The sequence below is a fragment of the Otolemur garnettii genome, unplaced genomic scaffold (assembly GCF_000181295.1).
Source record: "Otolemur garnettii isolate 467f Iridium unplaced genomic scaffold, OtoGar3 scaffold00017, whole genome shotgun sequence".
NCBI lineage: Eukaryota > Metazoa > Chordata > Mammalia > Primates > Galagidae > Otolemur > Otolemur garnettii.
Window position 1 is genome coordinate 9,088,118 of NW_003852412.1, and position 23,187 is coordinate 9,111,304.

The following is a 23,187-nucleotide window of genomic DNA, read 5'->3' on the forward strand; positions in this document are numbered from 1 at the left end:
CCAGGAGTTGGAGGTTGCTGTGAGCTGTAATGCCATGGCACTCTACCCAGGGGGACAGCTTGAGGCTCTGTCTCAAAAAAAAAAAAAGAACGTTTTAAAAGGAAGCAGACTTACTGCATGCAATTCCAAATGTAAATAGGTAAACATTTGTGTATTCTATCTGCAGTATATAATTTTTTAATGTTTGCTTACAGGACGCCATGGCCTTTAATAAGTTTAATGTTCTCCACTGGCACATAGTGGATGACGAATCGTTCCCTTATCAGAGCATCACCTTTCCGGAGTTAAGTGATAGAGTGAGTAAAATCATGTTACTGCAGCATGTGTACAAGTCTTTGACATAGCTTCATTAAAAGTTGTAGGTTAAATGTTTTTCTTATGGATAGAATCAAAGTTAGATGTGTTGTGGTTTTCTTTCTTTTTTTTTAGGCCGTGGTATAGCATTTTAGATCCATAAAACTGTTACATTTTTGTTGTTACCAATGTTACTGGAATTGTAAATGTCAAGACTCTCTAGAGGCAGGATAAATAAAATTCTAAAAACTTACTGTGGAACACCTGGATAATTTCTAGGTCTTGATACTGTATTTATCAGCTAGTCCAACAGTTTGTCTTAAAAAGAACCGGTCAGTGACTTTTCTCTCTCTGAAAAACTACATGAACTAGAGAATTTGAGGTGAGAGCTCTTCCTTAGAAAATAAGGGTGGTCTCTGTTGGAAGTATTCAAATTGTGTGATAGAGCAGTGGAGCTGTGAGGGACCCTCCCCCGGTTTAAACTCCCTGTAAACAGCCATCCAGAGAGACTGTATGCCTTGTCTAAAGTTGCAGTGAGGAATCAGCAGAGCCAGGACTCTAAATTTTGTCCTCTGGCCATAATTCTGCAACTTTCTCCAGTGTTACAATATAGTAGAGGCTGAAATGCTAGCAGCACTTGTCTGTGTTTGCTTACGTTATTTTTTATTACAGAAAATTTCAAACATACACAGAAATACAACAGTTTAATGAATTCCCATGTTCTCATCACCCAGCTTCAAAAATCAATACGTGGCCAATCTTGTATCACACTCCTCCAGATATCCCCCCACCCTTTTATTGTGTATCCAATCCCAGGCATCATCTCTCACTGTAAAAAGGTCTATTTTATTTTTTTAAAAAAACTATAATACATTGTTGCAGCTAAAAAATTAGTAATAATCTAGAAGCCAATCAGTATTCACATCTCTTCCAGTGCCTTTTCCTCTTTTATAAAAAATCATCAGCTCTGCACCTGTGGCTCAATTGGCTAAGGCGCCAGCCACATACACCTAAGGTGGTGGGTTCGAATCCAGCCCAGGCCTGCCAAAAAACAATGATGGCTGCAACCAAAAAATAGCCGGGCGTTGTGGTGGACACCGGTGGTCCCAGCTACTTGGAAGGCTAAGGCAGGAGGCTCGCTTAAGCCCAGGAGTTGGAGGTTGCTGTGAGCTGTGATGCCAGGGCACTCTACCCAGGGGGGACAGTTTGAAGCTCTGTCTCAAAAAAAAAAAAAAAAAATCATCTTCTTTGCCGTGAGATGTGAATAAAGTCCAGACATTATGGTCAGTTAGTTAATGTCCTTTAATCTTTAGGGCCCCTCCCCCATCTTTTTCTTCTTGTTATTAATGAGGAAAGTGAGTTGTGTGTCCAATTGGCAAAAGCATCCCCATAGTGTCCCCATATTTTTTATAAACTGGTAGTTAGAGCTAGTCTTCATACAAAGTTGACTCAGGGGCTCAGGAGGCAAGACTACTTTTGAGAAGTTGAGTATTTATACTTTGAGAAATGTGCTCAGTGACCTTCAATGAACCTTTATGTGTAGTTGCAACCAACAGTGAGCTCTAATTTTTCAACAAGTAGGACTGGCAGTCTTTAAACACACAGTCAGGTCACTTGCCACAGAGTCTATGGAGAAACTTTTAAAGCTGATAATGACGAAAGTGACTTTGGAGATAAAAGCTGTGCGTTAGAATTTTGATTCTAAAATTGACAAAAGCCATTATTTTCAGAGGTTTCACTTTAAAAACACATTTTATATTTCATTATATGATTACATGAAGTTGAAATAGCATGACAGAAGAAATTCTTGAAACAGGAGGCGCTGGTGGAGATAGATATTTCTATCAGTTAATCTAGGATTAACACAATATATACTGACAATTTATTGATAAGGTATAGTTTAGCGATGACTTGCCAGAAGGCCCCATACAGCTATCATCTTTGGGGTATGTGTGACTTAGCAGAAACTGGCTTTCTATTTGCTATAGATTTTCTATTCATGACACTATGGTACTATATTATTTTTAAATGAGTCATTCAACAGCATGTGGAACTATCTAATACATTGTGATAATGGAGAAAATCTGCTATCAGATATGAAAGTGCAAACAGAATTGTTAATGATTTCTAGGACCAAATCCATCTTGTACATCTTAACTTGAGTAAATGTGGGTTTTACAGGGAAGCTATTCTCTGTCTCATGTTTATACATCAAATGATGTCCATATGGTGATTGAATATGCCAGATTACGAGGGATTCGAGTCTTACCGGAATTTGATACCCCTGGACATACGAGATCTTGGGGAAAAAGTAAGGACTTTATGTTTTTTAAGTTGCAAAAAGTGAACATTAGAGGTCCTGCGTCTGTTTTGTGACCTGGTGTTTATTCATTTTGTTCTTAAGTGTGATTTGCACAATGGTAGCACTATTGCCAGATATAATTCAGTAACTATTCCCTATTGACTATGAGCAAGATTCTGTGTCTAGGTCCTGCTTCAAGTATAAAAAAGGGGATAAACGCAAACAAAAAATTATTATAGCAAGTAGAACATAAGTGAATTCAAGAAATAGTTTCATGGATGAGGTAACACTTAAAATGCCTTTGAGTGAGCAAAGGGTACATTCATGTTTCTGGTAGAGGGAACAGCACAAGGAAAGGTGTGCAAAAAGTGTGAGATAAGCTTGACGAGTATATAGTGGAGCAGAACGTAGCAAAGAATAGGTGGTGTAATAGTGGGGTGATAAAGAACTTAGGTTCTCTGGCTCAACACCCATAGCACAGTGGTCACAGTGCCAGCCACACACACCGAAGCTGGTGGGTTCGAACTTGGCCCAGGTCAGTTAAAACAACGACAACTGCAACAAAAAATAGCCGGGCGTTGTGGCGCCTATAGTCCCAGCTGCTTGGGAGACTGAGGCAAGAGAATTGTTTAAAGCCCAAGAGGTTGCTGTGAGCTGAGACGGCACAGCACTGTACCCAGGGTGACAGCTTGAGACTCTGTCTGAAAAGAAAGAACTTAGGCTCTCAAGCCAAACTGCCTATGTTTGAATCCTGCTTCTACCGTTTATAAACTGGGTGACTTTGGGCAAGTTACATGACATTTCATTTTCAGTCTCCCTGTTTCTAAAACAGACTATGAATATTAGCTGGCATGTAAGCTTTTTGAGAATCAGATCATGAATGTAAAGCACACAGTGTGGTACTTAGGCTTTATACTTGCTCAGTAAATATCATCAGGGTAGATGTGGGGAGCAGAGGGAAGTCCATCTGGCAGAGTACACTGTGGAGCCTCGGCTGAGCAGTGTGGGTTTCATTTGGATACAATAGAAACTAGTGAAAACTTCTGAGCAGAGGAGTGACACAAGTGCTGTACTTTGGGAAAAACCTTTGAAGAAGTGACAGATTAGAAAAGGAAAGAGACTAAAGTCCTAGACCAGGAGGGGAATAGTGGGAATGGAAAATAATGGACATAACTGAGAGGCATTCTGGAAATATCCAGAGAACTGACTCCAGGAGAGGGACGAGGTGTAGACTGTAGGAGAATGGTGGTATCTTTACTTGGATAGGAACATCAGGATAAGCTAGAGAAGGGAATTTAAGGAGTGGAAATGTTGGTTTTTTTTGTGGTGGTTTTTTTTTTTGAGACAGAGTCTCACTATGTCACCCTCGGTAGAGTGCTGTGGTGTCACAGCTCACAGCAACCTCAAACTCTTGGACTTAAGTGATTCTCTTGCCTCAGCCTGTCAAGTAGCTGGAACTACAGGCGCCCGCCACAACACCTGGCTATTTTTTGTTGCAGCTGTCATTGTTGGTTAGCTGGCCCGGGCCAGGTTCGAACCCACCAGCCTCCGTGTATGTGGCTGGTGTCATAAACACTGTGCTACAGATGCCGAACCAAGCTGTTGGTTTTTGTTAGATGACGTTGGAGGCACAGCCAGGATTTCCAGTTGTATTTAGCAGGGGATTTCAAATATGCATTAAAGCTCAAGTAAAAAGGGTCAGGCAGGGCAAGTGTATAAAATCTCAGAGGCTGGAGACAAAGGGCAACAGAGATAGAGAGATGAGACTCAGGAATCAATTCTCCCTCATCTTATTTGGAACTGTTAGTAAATATGCTTTTGTATAGAAAAACTCTTATAGCTTCAACAAGATAAAATAATATAATCATATGCAAAGCCAGGTGTTTGTGATTAAACATACTTATTTAAAAGAGAATCATGTTTTTTCCTAGGTCAGAAAGACCTCCTGACTCCATGTTACTCTAAACAGAGGCTGTTGAACAGTTTTGGACCTATAAACCCTATTCCCAATACAACTTACAGCTTCCTCACTACATTTTTCAAAGAAATTAGTAAGGTGTTTCCAGATGAATTCATTCATTTGGGAGGAGACGAAGTAGATTTTAACTGTTGGTAAGATGATTCTTTATAACCCTCATTAGGCAAGAAAAAAAAAAAAGGCTGCATTTGAAATAGGTGTCTTTGGTCCTAAGGGTTTAAACTGGGAAGTAGAGCTCCTGAGATGATGGGCTTTTGTACAGTGTACATTTGGGTGGTATGAGAAAGTTAAAGCTTTGTAAGGAGAATCAAAATGGAGAAGAAAATGGACAGTCAAAAAAAAAGACCACCATCAAATGAGAATATCTTTAGTGAAAAGGCAATGATTAATTGGGGAAGATGTTTTGAGTAAAAATCCTCTTTGTAAATAGCTTTAGGTGGAGGAGACGAGGATAGGGTTAAGAACCATTTTTACAGGAAATCGGCTTCTGGAAAAAAGTTATTTATGATGGAAAATTAAGAAAACTCATAATTAACTTTTTATGTTTTTACTCCTTAAAAACTAATAGTTTTTAAGCCTGTATAACTGGTATTAAGGATGTCTATTCCTTTAAATAGATTGGGCATATCAAACTTTTAATGAAATTTCAACCACTGTTTTTGTTTAAGGGAGTCAAATCCAGACATACAAGATTTTATGAAACAAAAAGGCTTTGGTGACGATTTCAGAAAACTAGAATCTTTCTATATTCAAAAGTAAGTTATTAGAGATCCTACTTCTCTGTATTTCATCCATGCTTTTTGTAAAAGTCTAAGCTATATTTTTAGTACTGTGCTTTACTTTTTCAGAGTTTAAGCTATTTAGTACTCTTTTTTTCTTTTCTCTCCACCTTGCTAAAGTATAGATGTGAATAATCACTAAAGGAGGAAGTAATATCCACGGCTTCCTTTAAATCAGTAACATAGTGACTAAGTATTCTGCAATTCACAGTTGAAATACAGGAATGCAGTTATTTGTTCTAAAACTCATGTCTAAGCCCTGGCGACCCTATGAAGTCTTTACCACTACCCAGGCCCTGGAATTCATTCCCTTTTTTCAATTCCAGGTGCTTATCTTTTGCTCTGTATCTGTGCTGTCCAATAAGGTAGCCATAGCCACATGGTGCTGTATTTAAATGAATTAAAATTAAATAAATTTTAAATTCAGTTCCTCAGTTGCATTAGCCACATGACAAGTGTTCAAAAGCCAAGTGGGGCCAGTGGCTACCATATTAGCAAGTACATAATATACAGCATTTGCATCAATGCAGAGAGTTATACAGGACAGTGCTGCTCTAAACTAGGGTTGGCAAACTCTTTCCATGAAGCCCACATGGTAAATACTTTAAGCTTCAGGGGCCACATACACTTGCACAACCCTCTGTTTTACTAAACAGTGCCATACAAACCTAACCACAGATCTCTGCTCGTGAGCCACGCAAAAACAGGCCGTCGCCTACCAACCGTTGCTCTTTGCCATTCATTTGGCAAGCCCAGATTTCAGTCTTTTCCTGTTCAACTTTTTGTGTGATGCATTCTAATTTTATTTATCTGCAGAGTACCCGGCATTGTCTAAATACCTAAGTATTTGTTGAGTGATTATCAGCAACTGTTGAATGTTATTTAGGTGATGTGACAGCACAGATTATGGTTTCATTATTCTAAAATGGCCACAAAATCATTAGAGGTTGCTGTTAGTACAACTCCTGTGCGTTGCCTGCCAACTCGACTTGGGGCCCCTTCTTCCTATCTCAGGGGCATGCTTAAGCTCTCTTATTCCAGCAATGATCATTAAACCCACTAAACTAAGTCAGGTTACGTACTATGTGCTAGAAAGAAGAAACATTTGGTACAGTACCCAACTAGGTAGTAGGTTCTGCTATAAAGCTATGTTGTACTGAAGGGTACCTCTCAACATTGCAAGTGATCATTGGCAGAAAACGTGCATGTTTTAGAGCTTTTGATCTGAAATAACGATGTGATTTTTTGTAATGCTAGGCTTTTGGATATTATTTCAACCATGAAAAAGAGATCCATTGTCTGGCAAGAGGTTTTTGATGATAAAGTGAAGGTGAGAATCATGAAGATTGCATCTGACTCTGATAATATAAGACTTAATGCTGCCTTCTCACCTTTCCCTTTTCTCCTCCTCCTCCACTATCTTATTGTTAATCACAGACAGAAGTACTTCAAAATAACTTTTCTAGACAGTAAGAACAAATGAGTCTTTATTGCTATTAAGATAGTTTTGTAGTAAGTAAAACTGTCTATGTAAATTGTTTTTTTTTTTTTTTTTTTTTTGAGACAGAGCCTCAAGCTGTCCCCCTGGGTAGAGTGCCATGGCATTACAGCTCACAGCAACCTCCAACTCCTGGGCTCAAGCGAGTCTTCTGCCTCCGCCTCCCAAGTAGCTGGGACCACAGGCGCCCGCCACAACGCCCGGCTATTTTTTGGTTGCAGCCGTCATTGTTGTTTGGCGGGTCCGGGCTGGGGACCCAAACCCACCACCCTAGGTGTACGTGGCTGGCGCCTTAGCCGGCTGAGCTATAGGCGCCGAGCCTATGTAAATTGTTTACATGGTATTTTTTCCTGTGATATAGTCAGAATTCTGAATTTTCCTTGGAGCAATTGGGAATTTATAAGCCAGTAAGTAGTATTACCTTTCCAGAGGTATTAGTGACATCCTCAGAGTTCCAAAGTAAGTAAAACTTAGTATGGTAGAAATGACCCTGAGATGTAGATCCTGCCCTAGTTCGTTTTGCACCTACGTGGTGTCACATTCAAGCCAAATTTAAATATCGAATCGTAAGGTGGATGAAACTTCTAATTTGAAGATCCTACAATGAATAAAGTATGGCATTAAATCAGCAGGAAACAGGAAAATGTACATATGTTTTTTCAGGAATCTTTTCCTAAATATAATGCCTTAAATTTTTGATTTCATCTACTGTATTTGCCAGACTTAGTAACAGGTATTACAATTTTGTAACCTTTATAGCTTCAGCAAGGCACAATAGTTGAAGTGTGGAAAAACTCCGGATATTTTCAGGAAATGACTGAAATCACAGAAGCTGGCTTTCCTGTAATCCTTTCTGCCCCTTGGTACTTAGATTTGATAAGTTATGGACAAGACTGGAAACAATACTATACTGTGGAACCTCTTAATTTTGTGGGTAAGTGAGCAACCATCATGACCCTAGTTATTTTCCCTAACTTCTGATCCAGGAACTCCTTACCTACCTACATATAGCCTACTAACTACCCTCCCTTTAATGTTTGAACCTTGGTATTGTGTATGTAAACAAAGAAAAAAAACTCAGTATCGTTTTAAACTCTGTGAAAGAAACTATATACTTGCCTAAACACAAGAACTTCTTTAAAAGTAAATGACCTTAGATTTTATCTCTATTTTCACTGATGAGTCTTGTCACTGTCTAAAAGCTGTTTGACTGCTTAACCTTAAACATCCTCTTTTAACTTTCTCCAGTGTAAGACACATAAGCAAAGCTACAGTCTAAAATTTAAACCACAAGTCCTAGAGCAGTTAAGTGGATTCCAGGCTGTGTAGTCATAGGGTTCTGAGGAGCAGGCATCCTTGGAAGAAGGGGTGACAGGAGAGAAAGTCTCAGTCGTAGAGCTTCAGGCTTTCAGACCCCTTTCTTAGAGAACTGTTCTAGGCTGGGCACAGCAGCTTACACCTCTAATCCGAGCACTCTGAGAGGGTAAGGTGGGAGGATCGCTTGAGGCCAGGAGTTTGAGACCAGCCTGGGGAACATGGAGACTATCTCCATAAGAAAAAAAAAGCTCTACTTTGTTCAGTCTTTGTCTATCAACCCTTAGTACAAAGTTTTCTTTGAAAAAGCATTTTTTATTTCAGAATATTATGGGGATTGCTCTTTAATCATCTTAATTTACATGATTTCAAAACTTTAAGAATTTCAAACTATAGGTCTAATAAAAACTGATAGAATTTTCCCTGGCACACGTTTTATGAACAAAAAGTCATAATTAATGTAAAAATAAAAAAAGTAGTAGGTCCTCAGGGCTTTTTGTTTTGTTTGTAATTACTAAGAGGTAGAAACTAAAGGCAGGCATGTGATGGTCATGGGCCATTTAAAAAAAAAAAAACAAAAACCTAGCAGTCTTTGTATTCTCTGGCATCCCAGGGAAAAAGTAGTTTCTGGTATCCAAGATAAAACAGTATTTTTAATCTATGATGCTAAGCATAGGTTGGGGTAAAAATAAAGTTTACCCCCCCTTTTTAAGTTTTTTTTTTTTAATTCACTCATAGCTCTGTACATTAATGCAATCATGGGGTACAGTGTGGTGTTTTCATATACAATTTGAAATATTTTCATCAAACTAATTAACATAACCTTCATGTCATTTTCTTAGTTATTGTATTAAGACATTTATATTCTACTTTCAGAAGGATTAACTTATACCCTTGTTATACCCCCCCTTTTTTTTGCCACAACCATGACCACCTCCCAAGGTCCTGTGGACCACAGGAAAGAAATGTCACCCCAGGGCTAGCATAAAGATAGGAGGAAGAATTAGCATCGCCTCTGTATAAGCCTGGAACTGCAACTGCTTAACTTGTATCACTTCAATGATTTTACTGTAGGTACACAGACACAGAAAAAACTTGTCCTTGGTGGAGAAGCTTGTCTATGGGGAGAATATGTGGATGCAACTAACCTTACTCCAAGATTATGGTATGAAATTTAAATGGTAACATTTAAGTTAAAAACTAAGGTGTCTTAGCTTTCCTTCTCCATCCAGGTAGGAAGCATTAGGGATTTCCAAGCATATGATTTAGATACTTACTTAAGAAAACATGAATCTTAACTGCTTTCGGGGCTATCTGGTTTTAAATTTTAGGCCTCGAGCAAGTGCCATTGGTGAGAGACTTTGGAGTCCCCAGAATGTCAAAGATGTAAATGACGCCTACAACAGACTAGCAAGGCACCGCTGCAGAATGCTCAGGTGAGACACTTCTCAGGCCAAGACGCTGTACGTAAGTCCTCTGTGAGTTTTAACCACTTTATTCAGTGGTTAGTTTCCCTTTTTTTTTTTTTTTAATTAAGAAATGTTGTTGCATAATTAGTAATTAGGAGAAACTTGTTATTATTTTTTATAGGTAAGAGAGTAATACCTACAAAAAGATCTATTTAGACTTAAGCCTTTTATAGATAAAGAACCTAGGTAAGCTGACCGCCCGAGGGACCATAACAAACATGCAGAGATGGTTAACATAAGAAACAAGGTCTGCAGTACTGATATGCACATAAGGTGCACGTCTGGTCTGTGAAAATTATGTCAATGTAAGAAGGTGGTCAGCTGCGGAGGGTCTACTGTATATAGAACTGTGTAATTTAGAACTCTTAATCTTAAATCCCTCTAGCAATCCTGAGTGATTTTGCCTTTTCAGTAATTTAAGCTGCTGTTCTTTAAGTCGGCAGATGAGTCCTAGCATCTAATACATCTTTATTCACATCTGTCTACAGACGTGGAATAGCTGCACAGCCTCTTTACACTGGATATTGCAACTACGAGGAGAACATGTGAAATGAGCTGAAACCAACATAGGAAGGGGAAAGGCCCAGCGCTCTGTGTTACAATCAACTTGATTTTGAAATCATGTAAATTAAGATGTTACTTTTTGAATACAATCTTTATTGATTAAACCTCTTATTTTATATTACATACAGAAATCTAGCATCTTTCTTGTGAGAGCAGCTTATAATCGATACATTCCAAATGGCTGAGTCTTAGTAATAACTTCACCCAGATGAACAACATGATTCAGGTACTTTATATGTTAGAACACGTTTCTCATTATAAATGGGTAAATCCAGTGCCAGTTCTCAAGCTGTATCTTTTATTAAGTTCTTTGAATGTACAGAAACAGTAAATTGTCCAATAGTTAAAGCAATGGGGATTATTCTTACTAAAAACAAAGTAGTTCTCACCAAGGACCTAAACCGTCTAGGTCAAGCCAGTCCTCCGGTTCAGTAGTGTGCTCTGGTCTTGGGGATTCATTGCTTGATAAGAAGATAGTTCTAAGGCAAAAGTAGCTGAGCCTGACGTTAGTGTTCGAAGCACTGTTGAATAACCCTAGTAAAAATAATGTAAGTCATTTATCCCATCAAGTTTAAGCCTCACGTCTCTCTTCCTGCTAGTTATCTTTTGACTATTACCAGGGAAAGATGATGATATCACTCCTGGCTTAGCCATACCACTTCCACCAAACAAATCAATTTTTTTTTTTTTTTGGAGACAGTCTATGTCACCCTTGGTAGAGTGCCATGGCGTCACAGCTCACAGCAACCTCAAAGTCTTGGGCTTAAGTGATTCTCTTGCCTCACCCTTGGGACTACAGATGCCTGCCACAATGCCCAGCTATTTTTTTTGTTACAGTTGTCATTGTTTAGCTGGCCTGGGCTGGGTTCAAACCCGGCTCCCTCGGTGTATGTGGCTGGTGCCGTAACCACTGTGCTACAGGTGCCGAGCGCACTTAATCATTTTTTCAGGAGAAAGTAGTTAAAAATATACATATATATTGTAGAAGACAGAAAACAGTAATGCAGGCGTGCCACAGATGTATTCTGTGGTCCTGGCATTTGCTAAGATGACTGCCCTCCATACTAATCTGGTACCCAGGGGCCTGCCCATCCTAGAGCAGAGGAGGATGCTGGGGGAGACTAGAATGGCAGAAGACAAATGCTTGGAAGGAAAAAATGGTCATTTACTTTGGTGCCACATTTTGGTAAGGCACACCTCAGCCTTTGGGGTCCTAGGATTGGAAATAACCTCCTGAAATGCTGTAATTCCTGGATGTCTTCGATAATTTAAATCCAAAGTCCTCACTGTTCCTGACGGTTGAAACTTAACATGTCTTTCCTAAATAAAAACCCGACGCTTCTTTCATGTTATTGTCTATCTTCACTCAGAATATATACACCCTGAATTTGAAAAGTTCGTTTCAGTCACAAAATACTTACCATCATTTCTGCTAAGGGAACAAATCCAATAACAACTCTGTTGTCCTGGCGAGTCTGGATTTCCTTAATATTTCCTCTTCTTTGTGCAAGGTCTGCCAGGACAGGGCTGAGATAATCTCTAGTTACCGTAACCTCGATTTTCATCAGAGGCTCTAAAACTTGCTTATCGGCTTTCTTCAGAGCCTAAAGAAATGAAAGAATGTCAACCCTTCTTTCATAAATAAGAACATAAATACTGCGGGTACTCTTAAGCCTAGGGCTCTAGCAAAAAGACATAAGCTTGCTTTAACTGTATGAAGATAATGTTTTATAAGAAGTCAGTAATTTTGGCTCAGCGCCTGTGGCTCAAGCGGCTAAGGCGCCAGCCACATACACCTAAGGTGGCGGGTTCGAATCCCCAGCCTGGGCCTGCCAAACAACAATGATGGCTGCAACCAAAAAATGGCCAGGCATTGTGGCAGGCGCCTGTAGTCCCAGCTACTTGGGAGGCGGAGGCAGGAGACTCGCTTGAGCCCAGGAGTTGGAGGTTGCTGTGAGCTGTAATGCCACGGCACTCTGCCCAGGGGGACAGCTTGAGGCTCCATCTCAAAAAAAAAAAAAAAAAAAGAAGTCAATAATTTCATTATTTGCTTAGACATGGGTGACAAATGTGTCCCGATCTCTTGTATGCTTCAAGGGGGCGCAAGCTTTATCGTGCACAGCACCTGTGAATGTGTGGCCAGAGTCAAAGAAAACTGTCCCCCCCTTTCAAAGATTCACTTCTTCTGGGCAGCACCTATGGCTCAAAGGAGTAGGGCGCCAGCCCCATATACTGGAGGTGGTAGGTTCAAACACAACCCCGGCCAAAAGAAAAATAAAGATTCACTTCTTCATATTTAAACCTCATGTTTCTGTTCCTGATGTCTATAGTTATAGTCCATGCCACAGCCAAAGAGAACAATAAAGAAGGGAAATAAAGGAAAGGCCTTTAATAAAAACTTAATGTAATAAGGTAGTTGAAATGCATTACTTTGTATGACTGTTTTAATCTTAAGATTTCAAAGGCCAACAACATGCACATAAAGAAAATGAAAACTGAAAATGTCGTTTGGAATAAAATAATGGAGTGGGGAAAGGTAAAATTAATAAGAGGAAAGCTGCTACAACTAAGAAAAAAATTACATTCTGTGAAACTAAATAGGACAAATTGTGCTCATGTCCTCTTCTCACAATCTTATCCTTGGTAATAATACCTAGTTGCAGAATTCACACCTCTGTGGCTTCCTCAAAAACTTCCCATTCTGTGCACCCCGAGTCCCCGAGGGCTCCAGACTTGCACTCCTGGTCTGCTGTGGCTGCTGTTAAGAGTGCCCAACAGCGCTCCCGTCTGCCCCGACTGAGCTTCTCCTTGCCTTTCCCAGCACTCTGCTCTTCCCCGCCCTGCTGGGGGCCTCGCCAGACTTAGTGCACATGGACATGCATCTCGGACTTCCCTTCCCCAAGCGAGCTGGGGAGTTCCCTTCCTATTGCTGGTGCCCAACTTCAGACCCAGTCCATTTCCTGTCCTAGACTATCTGTTCCTCACACTAATCTCACCTGTACTCCCTCTTTAAAAACTTTTATTCTCAGGCAGTGCCTGTGGCTCACTGAATAGGGTGCCGGCTCCATATACAGAGGGTGCCACGTGGGGGTGGGTTCAAACCTGGCCCCAGCCAAACTGCAACAACAACAACAAAAACAGCTGGGTGCTGTGGCAGGCGCCTGTAGTCTCAGCTACTCAGGAGGCTGAGGCAAGAGAATCGCCTAAGCCCAGGAGTTGGAGGTTGCTGTGAGCTGTGATGCCAGGGCACTCTACCGAGGGCAACAGTGTGAGAGTCTATCTCTATAAAAAACAAACAAAAAAACACTTTTATTCTCCACTATTCTCAGAACAAGTCCAAACTGTTTAATGTAGTTTTTAAAGGTCTCTACAGTCTGACCCCGTTTATTATTCCAACGCTATTTTCCACTGGTCTGCCTCCACCTGAAACTACAGCTTACGGGACTTCTATCTCTCTGACTGCAATGTCCCCCACCATGCCCAAATCCTCCAAAATCAAGTTCAAATATTAATTTCTCTCTAAGAATCCTCCCCAATTTCCCACTTCTCAGCTTTTATGGTACACATAGCCTGTTTTATCTAACATCTTAACTATTTGGCTACAGTTTAGTCCCTCAGTAAATTACATGTTCCTTCATGCAAAAAGAAATATAACCATCCTTTTTATGCCCTCAGTGTCCAGTGAAATGTAATCACAACATGGAAGACTCAGTATATGAAGCACCATTAACTTCTCAAAAGCAGAGAGAAGGAGCTTCACCACTAGATGAAGCTTAACAAGGACAGGAGTAAGTACTTCCATCGGGAGCATTTTAAAGTAATGGATTATAACTAAAGACTAAATGTAAGCTCCCATAAAGCTAATTCTAGTTCTCTAGTATAGTCTTGCTTAGAAAAAGGTTAATCAACTCAGAAATACTTGATCTTATTTTTAGAAGGCATATTTCATTTTGAAAGACAGGCCAATATGTTGGGGCATGGGGTTAATTTGGAAACATTAGATCATTTTTTGGATTACCATTATTTGAAAATTAAAATCAATTTCAGGAGAAACTTTAAAAATTACCTGAATTTACATGGATAAAGCTGGAGTATAGTCTTAGTAAAGTATTTCAAGAATGGAAGAAAAAGTATCCAATGTCCTCAGTACTTTTATGAAACCAATTTATAATCATTCATGCTTTCATATGAAAGATAAATCACAACTATAGCCCAGGATGTAGGAGGGAAGAAGAGGAGCATGGGAGGGGAGGGGGAGGTTTAAACGGTGAGACCACACCTATGGAGTGTATTGCAAGGGTACATGTCAAATCTACTAAGTATAGAATATAAATATCTTAACACAATAATTAAATGAGGTGAAATCCTATATTAACTAATTTGATCTAAGCATTCTAAATTATATATAAAATCAGCACATTGTACCCCATAAATGCATTAATGTATACATGATCTATGTGTATATGACTTAATAAAAAAAAATAGGAAAAAAACCCCAAAAGAAAAAAAAAAAAAATATATATATATATATAAATTACTTGAAGGTGAACGTCTCAACAACATAATCATAACTACTTTGGAGGTGATATTTCTAACTATACTCTTCAGTGAACAATACTTAAATAATTTTACTTTCAAAACAGGTTTATTTTAAAATCAAAACTTGGCTCGGCGCCCATAGCTCAACTGGCCAAGGCGCCAGCCACGTACACCTAAGGTGGCGGGTTCGAATCCCCAGCCTGGACCCGCCAAACAACAATGACGGCTGCAACCAAAAAATAGCCGGGCGTTGTGGCGGGCGCCTGTGGTCCCAGCTACTTGGGAGGCGGAGGCAGGAGACTCGCTTGAGCCCAGGAGTTGGAGGTTGCTGTAAGCTGTAATGCCACGGCACTCTACCCAGGGGGACAGCTTGAGGCTCTGTCTCAAAAAAAAAAAAAAAAAAAAATCAAAAGCTTTTTAAGAAATATGAATTTAAACTCAAGAGTTATAAAATTGGGCCTTAAGTCAGGGGCTTACAGTATTTAAATTAACTTTATAATTATGAATTCAAATAAAAGTATAGAAAATTAAGTCTCAAACATCGTCCAAGTATTAGAAAATGGTTATAAAGGCAGCTGTTACAATGTAAAATCACTCACCTATAAAACTAGGGTAATTCAATACTGAGAAGAATGCATGGAATCAGCATTCAGCACACTATACTCCTGGAGTTAATCCAGCTCTGCTAGGTTACTGAGTCAGGAAGAGAGAGCCCAGGACACTCAAGGACATCCCCCCAGATAACCACACCAAGACCACAGTACTTCATGCTTTGAGAAGGCAAGATGCTTACCCTGAATTTGTTACTCATTAGGACTTATCTGGTTTCAATAGTCCTTGAGTAAGGCAATCTTATTTGAATAAACATGAAATCCAAAATTGGAACCAAAATTAGATTTTCAACAATTACAGTCCATCTTGAGCCATGTTAAGCGCAGATCTGTCCTCTACTCAAACCTACCCAGCTTGCCTCTAATGGCTATGTGTCTGGGATTGGGAAACAGAAATGACAATAAACTTTCCCCTTTGCTTAAATACAAGGATATTTTATTAGTAATCAGTATTAACAGTAATTTCTAAGATCCTTTTTCAAATGAAAACCTGGTGATTAAGAAATCAAAGACTGTCTATGGTAAGAACTTTTATTGACCACTAGGCTCAGGAGGCAAAGACAAAAGGCAAAGCTCTGTAGACAAGCTCCCTGCAAGATCTGTGGTAGTATACTCAATAGAGTCACCATAAAGCAAGAAGGATTAGGATAATTCTATACCTTTTGTATACATCTTGAGACACAGGCAGAAACCATAGTTGTGGAGGTACCAGGATGAATCATCAGGGAATGTAAAGAAATTGCCACATCTTGTACTGGGGATCCAAGCAATGGTCCTACACGGGGGAAAAATTGTATCACACTATGACTTACTATGTAGTGAGTAGTAACTGACAAGTACATGGAAATGGAAAGAAAACACTTTCATATCTTTTTATGAAAAAGACTGAAACAAAATGTAATATAAGGAGTGATTAAATAATTGAGTGCATTGCGAACCTTACTCTTAGAGTACCTTACCCTGGAGGCATGCACTGTGAATTCCGTTTTCAATGGCCTCTTGGGAGACCTTCAAAAGGTCATCAGTAACACTCTCAGCATACTCAATCACTGGCGTAGCAGATGATGTTTCAGCTGGCCTTGCTTCTACCTCAACGGTCACAAGATGCCGTTTGTCTCCTAAAGTTCTATCTAAGGTATCTGTAAACAAACAAATCGAATATGATAGATACCTCAGAGATTTGTTCTGGAAAGGTAATTGGTAAAATTATCATCAACAAACTCAAGGTCTGATAGAAGATAAAGTGGGAGACAATATTAATGCCACTAAATACAGCACAAAAAATCAGAGTGAAGAGCTCTACCAACAAGTCAGCTGCTTCCACATTTAGCAAGGTAAAAACCTGCTCTGTATCACCTATCTCCTAATGTTAGCATGGTCAAGGCACATGACATGAAGATGGTAAGAGTCTGGCATTTATTAAGTTGGAGAACCTGCCACCATACACTTATGTTGGCACAGTAAGCTTACAGTGGTGTATCAGTGTCTCACAGTCCTGTTCGTGTAGATGTGTGGCAACATCCTGCTGAGTGGCATTCATTATTGTTGTGTGTTTTTGCATTTTTCTTTTTTTGAGTCAGAGTCTCACTCTGTCACCCTGGGTAGAGTGCCGTGGCATCAACATAGCTCACAGCAACTTCAAACTCTTGGGCTCAAGCAATCCTCCTGCCTCAGCCTCCCAAGTAACTGAGACTACAGGTGTCTAGGACCACGCTAGCTAACTTTCTATTTTTACTAGAGACAGGAAGCTCAGGCTTGTCTGGAACTCCTGAGCTTAGGCAATCCACCGACCTCAGCCTCCCGGAGTGCTAGGATTATAGGCGTGAGCCACCACACCCCACCCTACTGCTTCCTTTTTGACCTCTGGCAATTTCTATAACATCCCAATCAGCTCAAAGTTTAAAAAACTTAATTTATATATTTTCTAGCATTTTTAGTTTTTCTAGATATACAGTACAGGAACAGAACTCTGCATGTCATTTGCTCCTATATTCTGCTTACTTTTTTCAAGGTTTTTCAAGTTTTAGTGAAACATAACCATTTGGACTTTTCTACAAACTAGTAAGAGGCTTAAAAGTATCTGGTTATTCTAAACATCAATTTTGTAATATTTAAAATATTTAATATAAATATTTATAATATTTATAATTTTTATAAACTTGTCTAGATTTTCCCCTTGGGAGTAAGTAGCAATAACTGCTGGGTTCTTTTGCTTAAGGAACCAATTACTATATCATATGTAGAAAACCTGAGTTGTTTCATCTGGGAATGGAAATACAAAAACTACTTTCTCAAGAATGTATCAGCATAGGATTATCATATTTATTAAACAGTGTAACTGATTTTTCTACTTTTAATTTACAGAGTAAAAATAACACATCAACTTAAATTCGTACACTTGTTCTGATAATGAGGATTGGGAGGACCCATCTACTTCAATGGCTTATTCTATTCCATAACCACAGCAAATCACATTTGCTTGCTGAGTGATTCATCAAATACACATTATGGGTGGTCCTGAAACAGGGGCTTCTGTACTCAAAACAAAAATACCCTACAAAACAAACACCAGCAGACACTAGTAACTACTGAACACTGCTCTAAGCAATTAGAGAGAAAGAGAATGAGATAGAGACGAAGAGAAGTACAAAAACAGCAAGTCCTAAATGTTTTACTTTTTACCTGTGGCACGAACTGAGTTTAGGATGGTCTCTCGGTATGCTATCTGCAGAGGACCTAGGTAGGTCTCCAGTCCATACTCCCTCTTGATTCGATCATGAATAATTTCAATATGTAATTCCCCCATACCACATAGGACAGTCTGGTTACAAGAGGAGGAAAAGAAAACAAAAATTAAGGAAAAATTGCATTTATTACAAAACACTATATACTGATGTTAATAATATATACTTAAGATACTTTTCATTTAAACAGTTTCTTTTGCAATTTTTGGAGGAAGGCCTCCAACATTGAAACACTGTTTTTTACTTTTCTGACTGAAATAATAAATCAATTGAAAAAAATTACCTGGCTATCCTCTCCGTCCATAATAACTGAATTATATGCTGGGAAAGTGGCATCTAGCTAGGACTATGCTTCCCAACCATATAGCTAATTTCTAGCAATGCAAGATGAGTATAATTGATATTGACAACTTCTGCCTGTAACGAAAATGTAGCCAACTGTCTTGACACATTTTGGGTAAGTGCTACAGCCTATAAAGGAACAGAATAGTGCTACAGCTTATAAGGGGAAGGAATAACCTTTTCTCAACCACATGGGCATTTTCCAATCATCTTGAGTGCCTTAGACTAGACTGAAAGTTTATAGGAGAAAAACTGTCATGTTTTTTGAACCAGTATTATTTTGGGTCCTTGTTAAACAGCCAAATCTGCTCAAAATCAATAGACGTGTATTTCTTTGTATTAATAATAGTTATACCTAAAGATGGCCTCTATGAGAAAGAACACAATGCAAGGTGCCTATATTTGATCCACCTATTCATATGCCACCTGTGAAACCAAGTGTTAACTTTACCCAAAGAGATTTGGACTTTGCTGTTAGCCACTGGGAAGTGATATCTAGGCCCTGGAATGTCCTGCCTGATAATTATAAAAGTATCTTTGTTTGCCTGGTCGCTTTGTCTAATAATGTGATTTATGATGTGAGCATGGAAGATGGCATTATTAGCTCTGAGAAACAGGAGACTAAAAGTATAAGCCTGAACCTATGGGAGAGGCTGAAGACTAAAGGTCAACCACACAGACAATATGTGATAACCCAACGAAAACTCTGGACACCAAAGGCTTGGGTGAACTTCTATAGTTAGCAATACACTTTGCCAGGAGACTGATATGTCCCTAAGGATAAAGGAAGCTTTGCAAATGTTTACAACCCTCCCAGACTTTGCCCTATGCGTCTCTTCTGTTGGATGATTCTAATTTATATCCTTTTGCTGTAATAAAACTGTATAAATTTAAAAACAAATAATCACTTGGCAAAGGATAGCTATACTTTAAAGTTGAGACGCGATCTGAGAAAAAGCAGGTTGTAGAATAATATAAACAAAATGACTTGTTAACATGTTATCTGTACATACAGATTTGGAAAAAACATGTTGTGCTGTGAAACACAGCACAGAAGAACAGATGTTTAGGGGGAACCATGAAAGGCTATTCAAGTTTTTACAGTGATTCCCTGTGCAGAATGGGATAGACAGAAAAGGGGTCTTTAATTCTTTATTTCGTACACTTGTGCATCATTTGCTATTAAAAAGAAAATGTAATGCCATTCTTAAAATAAAAATTACTTAAACAAAAATTTTCTGTTTTACTTACTACTATCATATCCTTCAGGATCAACTAAACTAAATTACTACTTCAATTGGCTGGCATTTTGGAAAAATAAAATACTCTATATTTCCAGATTAACTAAATTATTTTATCCTTTTAAAACTCAAATTTATAATCTTTTTAACAAATTATTTCTAAGTGGTACCCGTAGCTCAGTGGGTAGGGCACCGGCCACATACACTGAGGCTAGTGGGTTCAAACCCAGCCCCAGCCAGCTAAAACAACAATGACAACTACAACAACAACAACAAAAATAGCAGGGTACTGTGGCAGTCCCAGCTGCTTGGGAGGCTGAGGCAAGAGAATTGCTTAAGCCCTAGAGTTTGAGGTTGTTGTGAGCTGTGATGGCACAGCACTCAGCCCCAGGGCAACAGCTTAAGGCTTTGTCTCAAAAAACCCCCCCAAAACCAAAAAAACCCCCCTAAGGCTGCGCCTATAGCTCAAGGAGTAGTGTGCCTGCCCCATATACCGGAGGTGTTGGGTTCAAACCCAGCCCTAGCCAAAAAAAAAAAAAAACTATTTCTGAACGCTCATATAAACTTTACCCCACTCTCCTAAAAAAAGGATGCAGAATATAATTGAATCTTTTCTTGAATCAAGAACATTTGTTCTTCTACTATGCTATATTACACAGCACGATTCTGCACCTAGCCTCAAATGATCCCCCTGCTCTAGTTTCAGAGGTGCTGGGATTCCAGACATGAGCCAGGGCTGGCCAGCACCTATTTCAGAACTCTGTAATCTATCACTTCTCTCCTGCTAGTTTGGTGCAAAAGCGACTGTAGTTTTGAACTATACATTTTAAGTCATTGTAACTAGGCTCAATCAAACACATCTTCATTAATCAAAATAGGAACCATTATAATCAGGCATCCTCAAACTATAGCCCACGGGCCACATGCAGCCCACCTAGGACATTTATGCGGCCCACCAGGTGTTTTTGCCACCAATGCCTGTCCTGCTTAGCAGCCAACTCATCCTGGGGCCCGCAGTCTGGCCCTCCAACAGTCTGAGGGGCAGTGAACTAGCCCCCTGTTTAAAAAGTTTGAGGACCCCTGACTATAATCAACACATTGCTGCCAATGAGAAATAAGTTTGTTTCTTCTTGTAGCATAAAAATCAGTGTTTCTGGATTCAAGGAACTCTTGGGAACCATTTTCTGCATCCTGCTAATAATGCAAGTGTTTTCCCTGCAAAAAATTCTTGAGATGCTTGAAGAAGTGGTTGTCAGTTGGTAAGAAGTCAGGTAAACATGGTGGATGAGGCAAAACTTCGTGGCCCAATTCATACAACTTTTGAAGTGCTAATTGTACAACATGCGGTCAGGCACTGTCATGGAGAACTGGGCCCTTGCTGTTGACCAGTGCCAGCTGCAGGCATTGTGGTCTTCAGTGCATCTCATAGACTTGCTGAGCAGACTTCTCAGATGTGACGGTTTTGCTGGGATTCAGAAAGCTGTCATGGATCAGACAGAGAGCAGACCACCAAACAATGATCATGACCTTCTTTTGGTGGCAGTTTGGCTTTGGAAGTTCTTCAGAGGCTCTTCTTGGTCCAGTCACTGAGCAAGTCACCGCAGGTTACTGTATAAAATCCACTTTTCATCGTACAACTCAATCAGTTGGAGAAATGGCTCACGGTTGCATAAAGTAAGAGAAGACGAAATGACATCTGCTGGCTTGGCGCCTGAGCTCAAATGGCTACGGCGTCAGCCACATACATCAGAACTGGCGGGTTAGAATCCAGCCCTGGCTTGCCAAACAACAATGACAACTACAACCAAAAAATAGCCAAGCATTGTGGTGGGCACCTGTAGTCCCAGCTACTTAGGAGGCTGAGGCAAGAGGATCACTTAAACCCAAGAGTTTGAGGTTGCTGTGAGCTGTGACACTATAGCACTCTACCAGGGGCAACATGGTGAGACTGTCTCAAAAAAAAAAAAAGGCATCTGCTCTAATTTCTGATCAGCTCATGAGAGACCCACTTAGGAAGTTTCTTCCACCTTTGCAATTTGCTTCAAATACTGAACAACAGTAGAATGGTCAATGCTGAGTTTTTCAGCAACTTCTCACGTAGTTGTTAGAGGATCAGCTCTGATGACCGCTCTCACTTGGTCATTGTCAACTTCTAAGCTGCCCCATATGCCTCACCTTCACTGCTCTGGTCTCCTTTGCAAAACTTCCTGAACCACCACCGCACAGTATGTTCATCAGCAGCTCCTGGGCCAAATGTGTTGTTGACAGTGAGAGTTGTCCCTGCTGCTTTATGACCCATTTTGAACTCGAATAAGAAAAATCTTATATTTGCTTTTTGTCTTATATCATTTTATAGTCCAAAATAAATATAAGATAAACAGCAAGTAATAAGTCATTAGCAAAAAAAAAAAATGCAAGAAATATACACTAAGGTTATTTAAGAATGCATTCTAGTATCAAATGGCAAATTTCAACAATGCAAAAACTACAATTACTTTTGCACCAATCTGTTATTTTTGGTGGGCTACTGTCATTAAAAGCACTTTCCTCTAGTAATTCTTCTGTAAGTGTTAGCATAGGAGGCTCAAGGCTTTGTCTTGGGGTTGAAACTTAATTTCAGAATTTCATGAAAAGCTATCTTCAGGAAGATCAAAATGTTAGGGAGTAGTATATACAGGAAGTGTAATTATATTAGGGAAGTAAGAATTTGTTTATTGAGCTTGATAGTCAACGTAAAAACCATAAGTTTATGTTATGAGAAAATCAAAAAAGAAAACTTCTTTTGGGGCAAAGACAAATCAATGTTTTAGATACAGGCACATGTGTAGATACACACACACACACAAATACCATTATAGGATTCTTGGATTAAGTAATGATATACCTACTTGTCCAGAGTCAGGATCTATCTTCACTTTCAAACTGGGATCTTCACGCTGAAGGCATTTCAATGCCTGATCCAAATCTACGGGATAAATTCCATTATATTCCATTTTAAAATAACTTACTATATGCTGTAGTGGAGAAAACTGATGAACAAGCAAACAGATTTTGAGAAAGGAAATTTCAAGCAGCTACAAGTGCTGTAGAGAATAAAACAAGGTGATGTAACAATGATGGGAGTCTACTTATGACTGGGTGATCTGGAAAGGCCTCTCCAGGATGATTTTCCTGCAGCCTTGGGGCCACATGTGGCCTTCTGGATCTTTTAGTGCAGCCTTCTGACTGAATCCAAATTTTATAGAACAAATCCCTTTAATGAAAGTTATCTGTTCTGGCTCAGAGCCCATAGCTCAGTAAGGCACTGGCCACATCCACTGAAGCTGGTGGGTTTGAGCCCATCCCGGGCCTGCTAAAATAACACTGGCAACTGTAACCAAAAAATAGCTAGGCGTTGTGGTGGGTACCTGTAGTCCCAGCTACTAGGGAGGCTGAGGCAAGAAAATCTCTTAAGCCCTTAAGAGTTTGAGGTTGCTGTGAGCTGTGATATCATTGCCCTCTACTGAGGGCGA

At 39.6% G+C, this 23,187-nt stretch overlaps 2 protein-coding genes across 3 annotated transcripts in view; one reads left to right on the top strand and one right to left on the bottom strand.

Annotated features, from left to right (window-relative positions):
- HEXB (hexosaminidase subunit beta) overlaps positions 1–10,319 on the top strand; it is a 25,982-nt gene extending 15,663 nt beyond the window's left edge. The window contains exons 6-14 of the mRNA XM_003785915.3: positions 195–296; positions 2,476–2,605; positions 4,528–4,708; positions 5,243–5,329; positions 6,611–6,683; positions 7,611–7,785; positions 9,240–9,330; positions 9,497–9,601; positions 10,123–10,319. Of these exons, the coding sequence (XP_003785963.1) occupies positions 195–296; positions 2,476–2,605; positions 4,528–4,708; positions 5,243–5,329; positions 6,611–6,683; positions 7,611–7,785; positions 9,240–9,330; positions 9,497–9,601; positions 10,123–10,183 (1,005 nt within the window). The 3' untranslated portion in view covers positions 10,184–10,319. The remainder of the gene's footprint in view (positions 1–194; positions 297–2,475; positions 2,606–4,527; positions 4,709–5,242; positions 5,330–6,610; positions 6,684–7,610; positions 7,786–9,239; positions 9,331–9,496; positions 9,602–10,122) is intronic.
- A 156-nt stretch (positions 10,320–10,475) lies between these two features.
- Positions 10,476–23,187, bottom strand: part of GFM2 (G elongation factor mitochondrial 2) — a 54,026-nt gene continuing 41,314 nt past the window's right edge. For both annotated transcript variants that reach the window (XM_003785912.3, XM_023510868.1), the window contains 6 exons: positions 22,564–22,640; positions 18,031–18,169; positions 16,308–16,487; positions 16,008–16,123; positions 11,620–11,802; positions 10,476–10,732 (listed from right to left, as the gene is read on the bottom strand). In XM_003785912.3, coding sequence (XP_003785960.1) covers positions 10,604–10,732; positions 11,620–11,802; positions 16,008–16,123; positions 16,308–16,487; positions 18,031–18,169; positions 22,564–22,640 — 824 coding nt within the window. In that variant the 3' untranslated portion in view covers positions 10,476–10,603. The remainder of the gene's footprint in view (positions 10,733–11,619; positions 11,803–16,007; positions 16,124–16,307; positions 16,488–18,030; positions 18,170–22,563; positions 22,641–23,187) is intronic.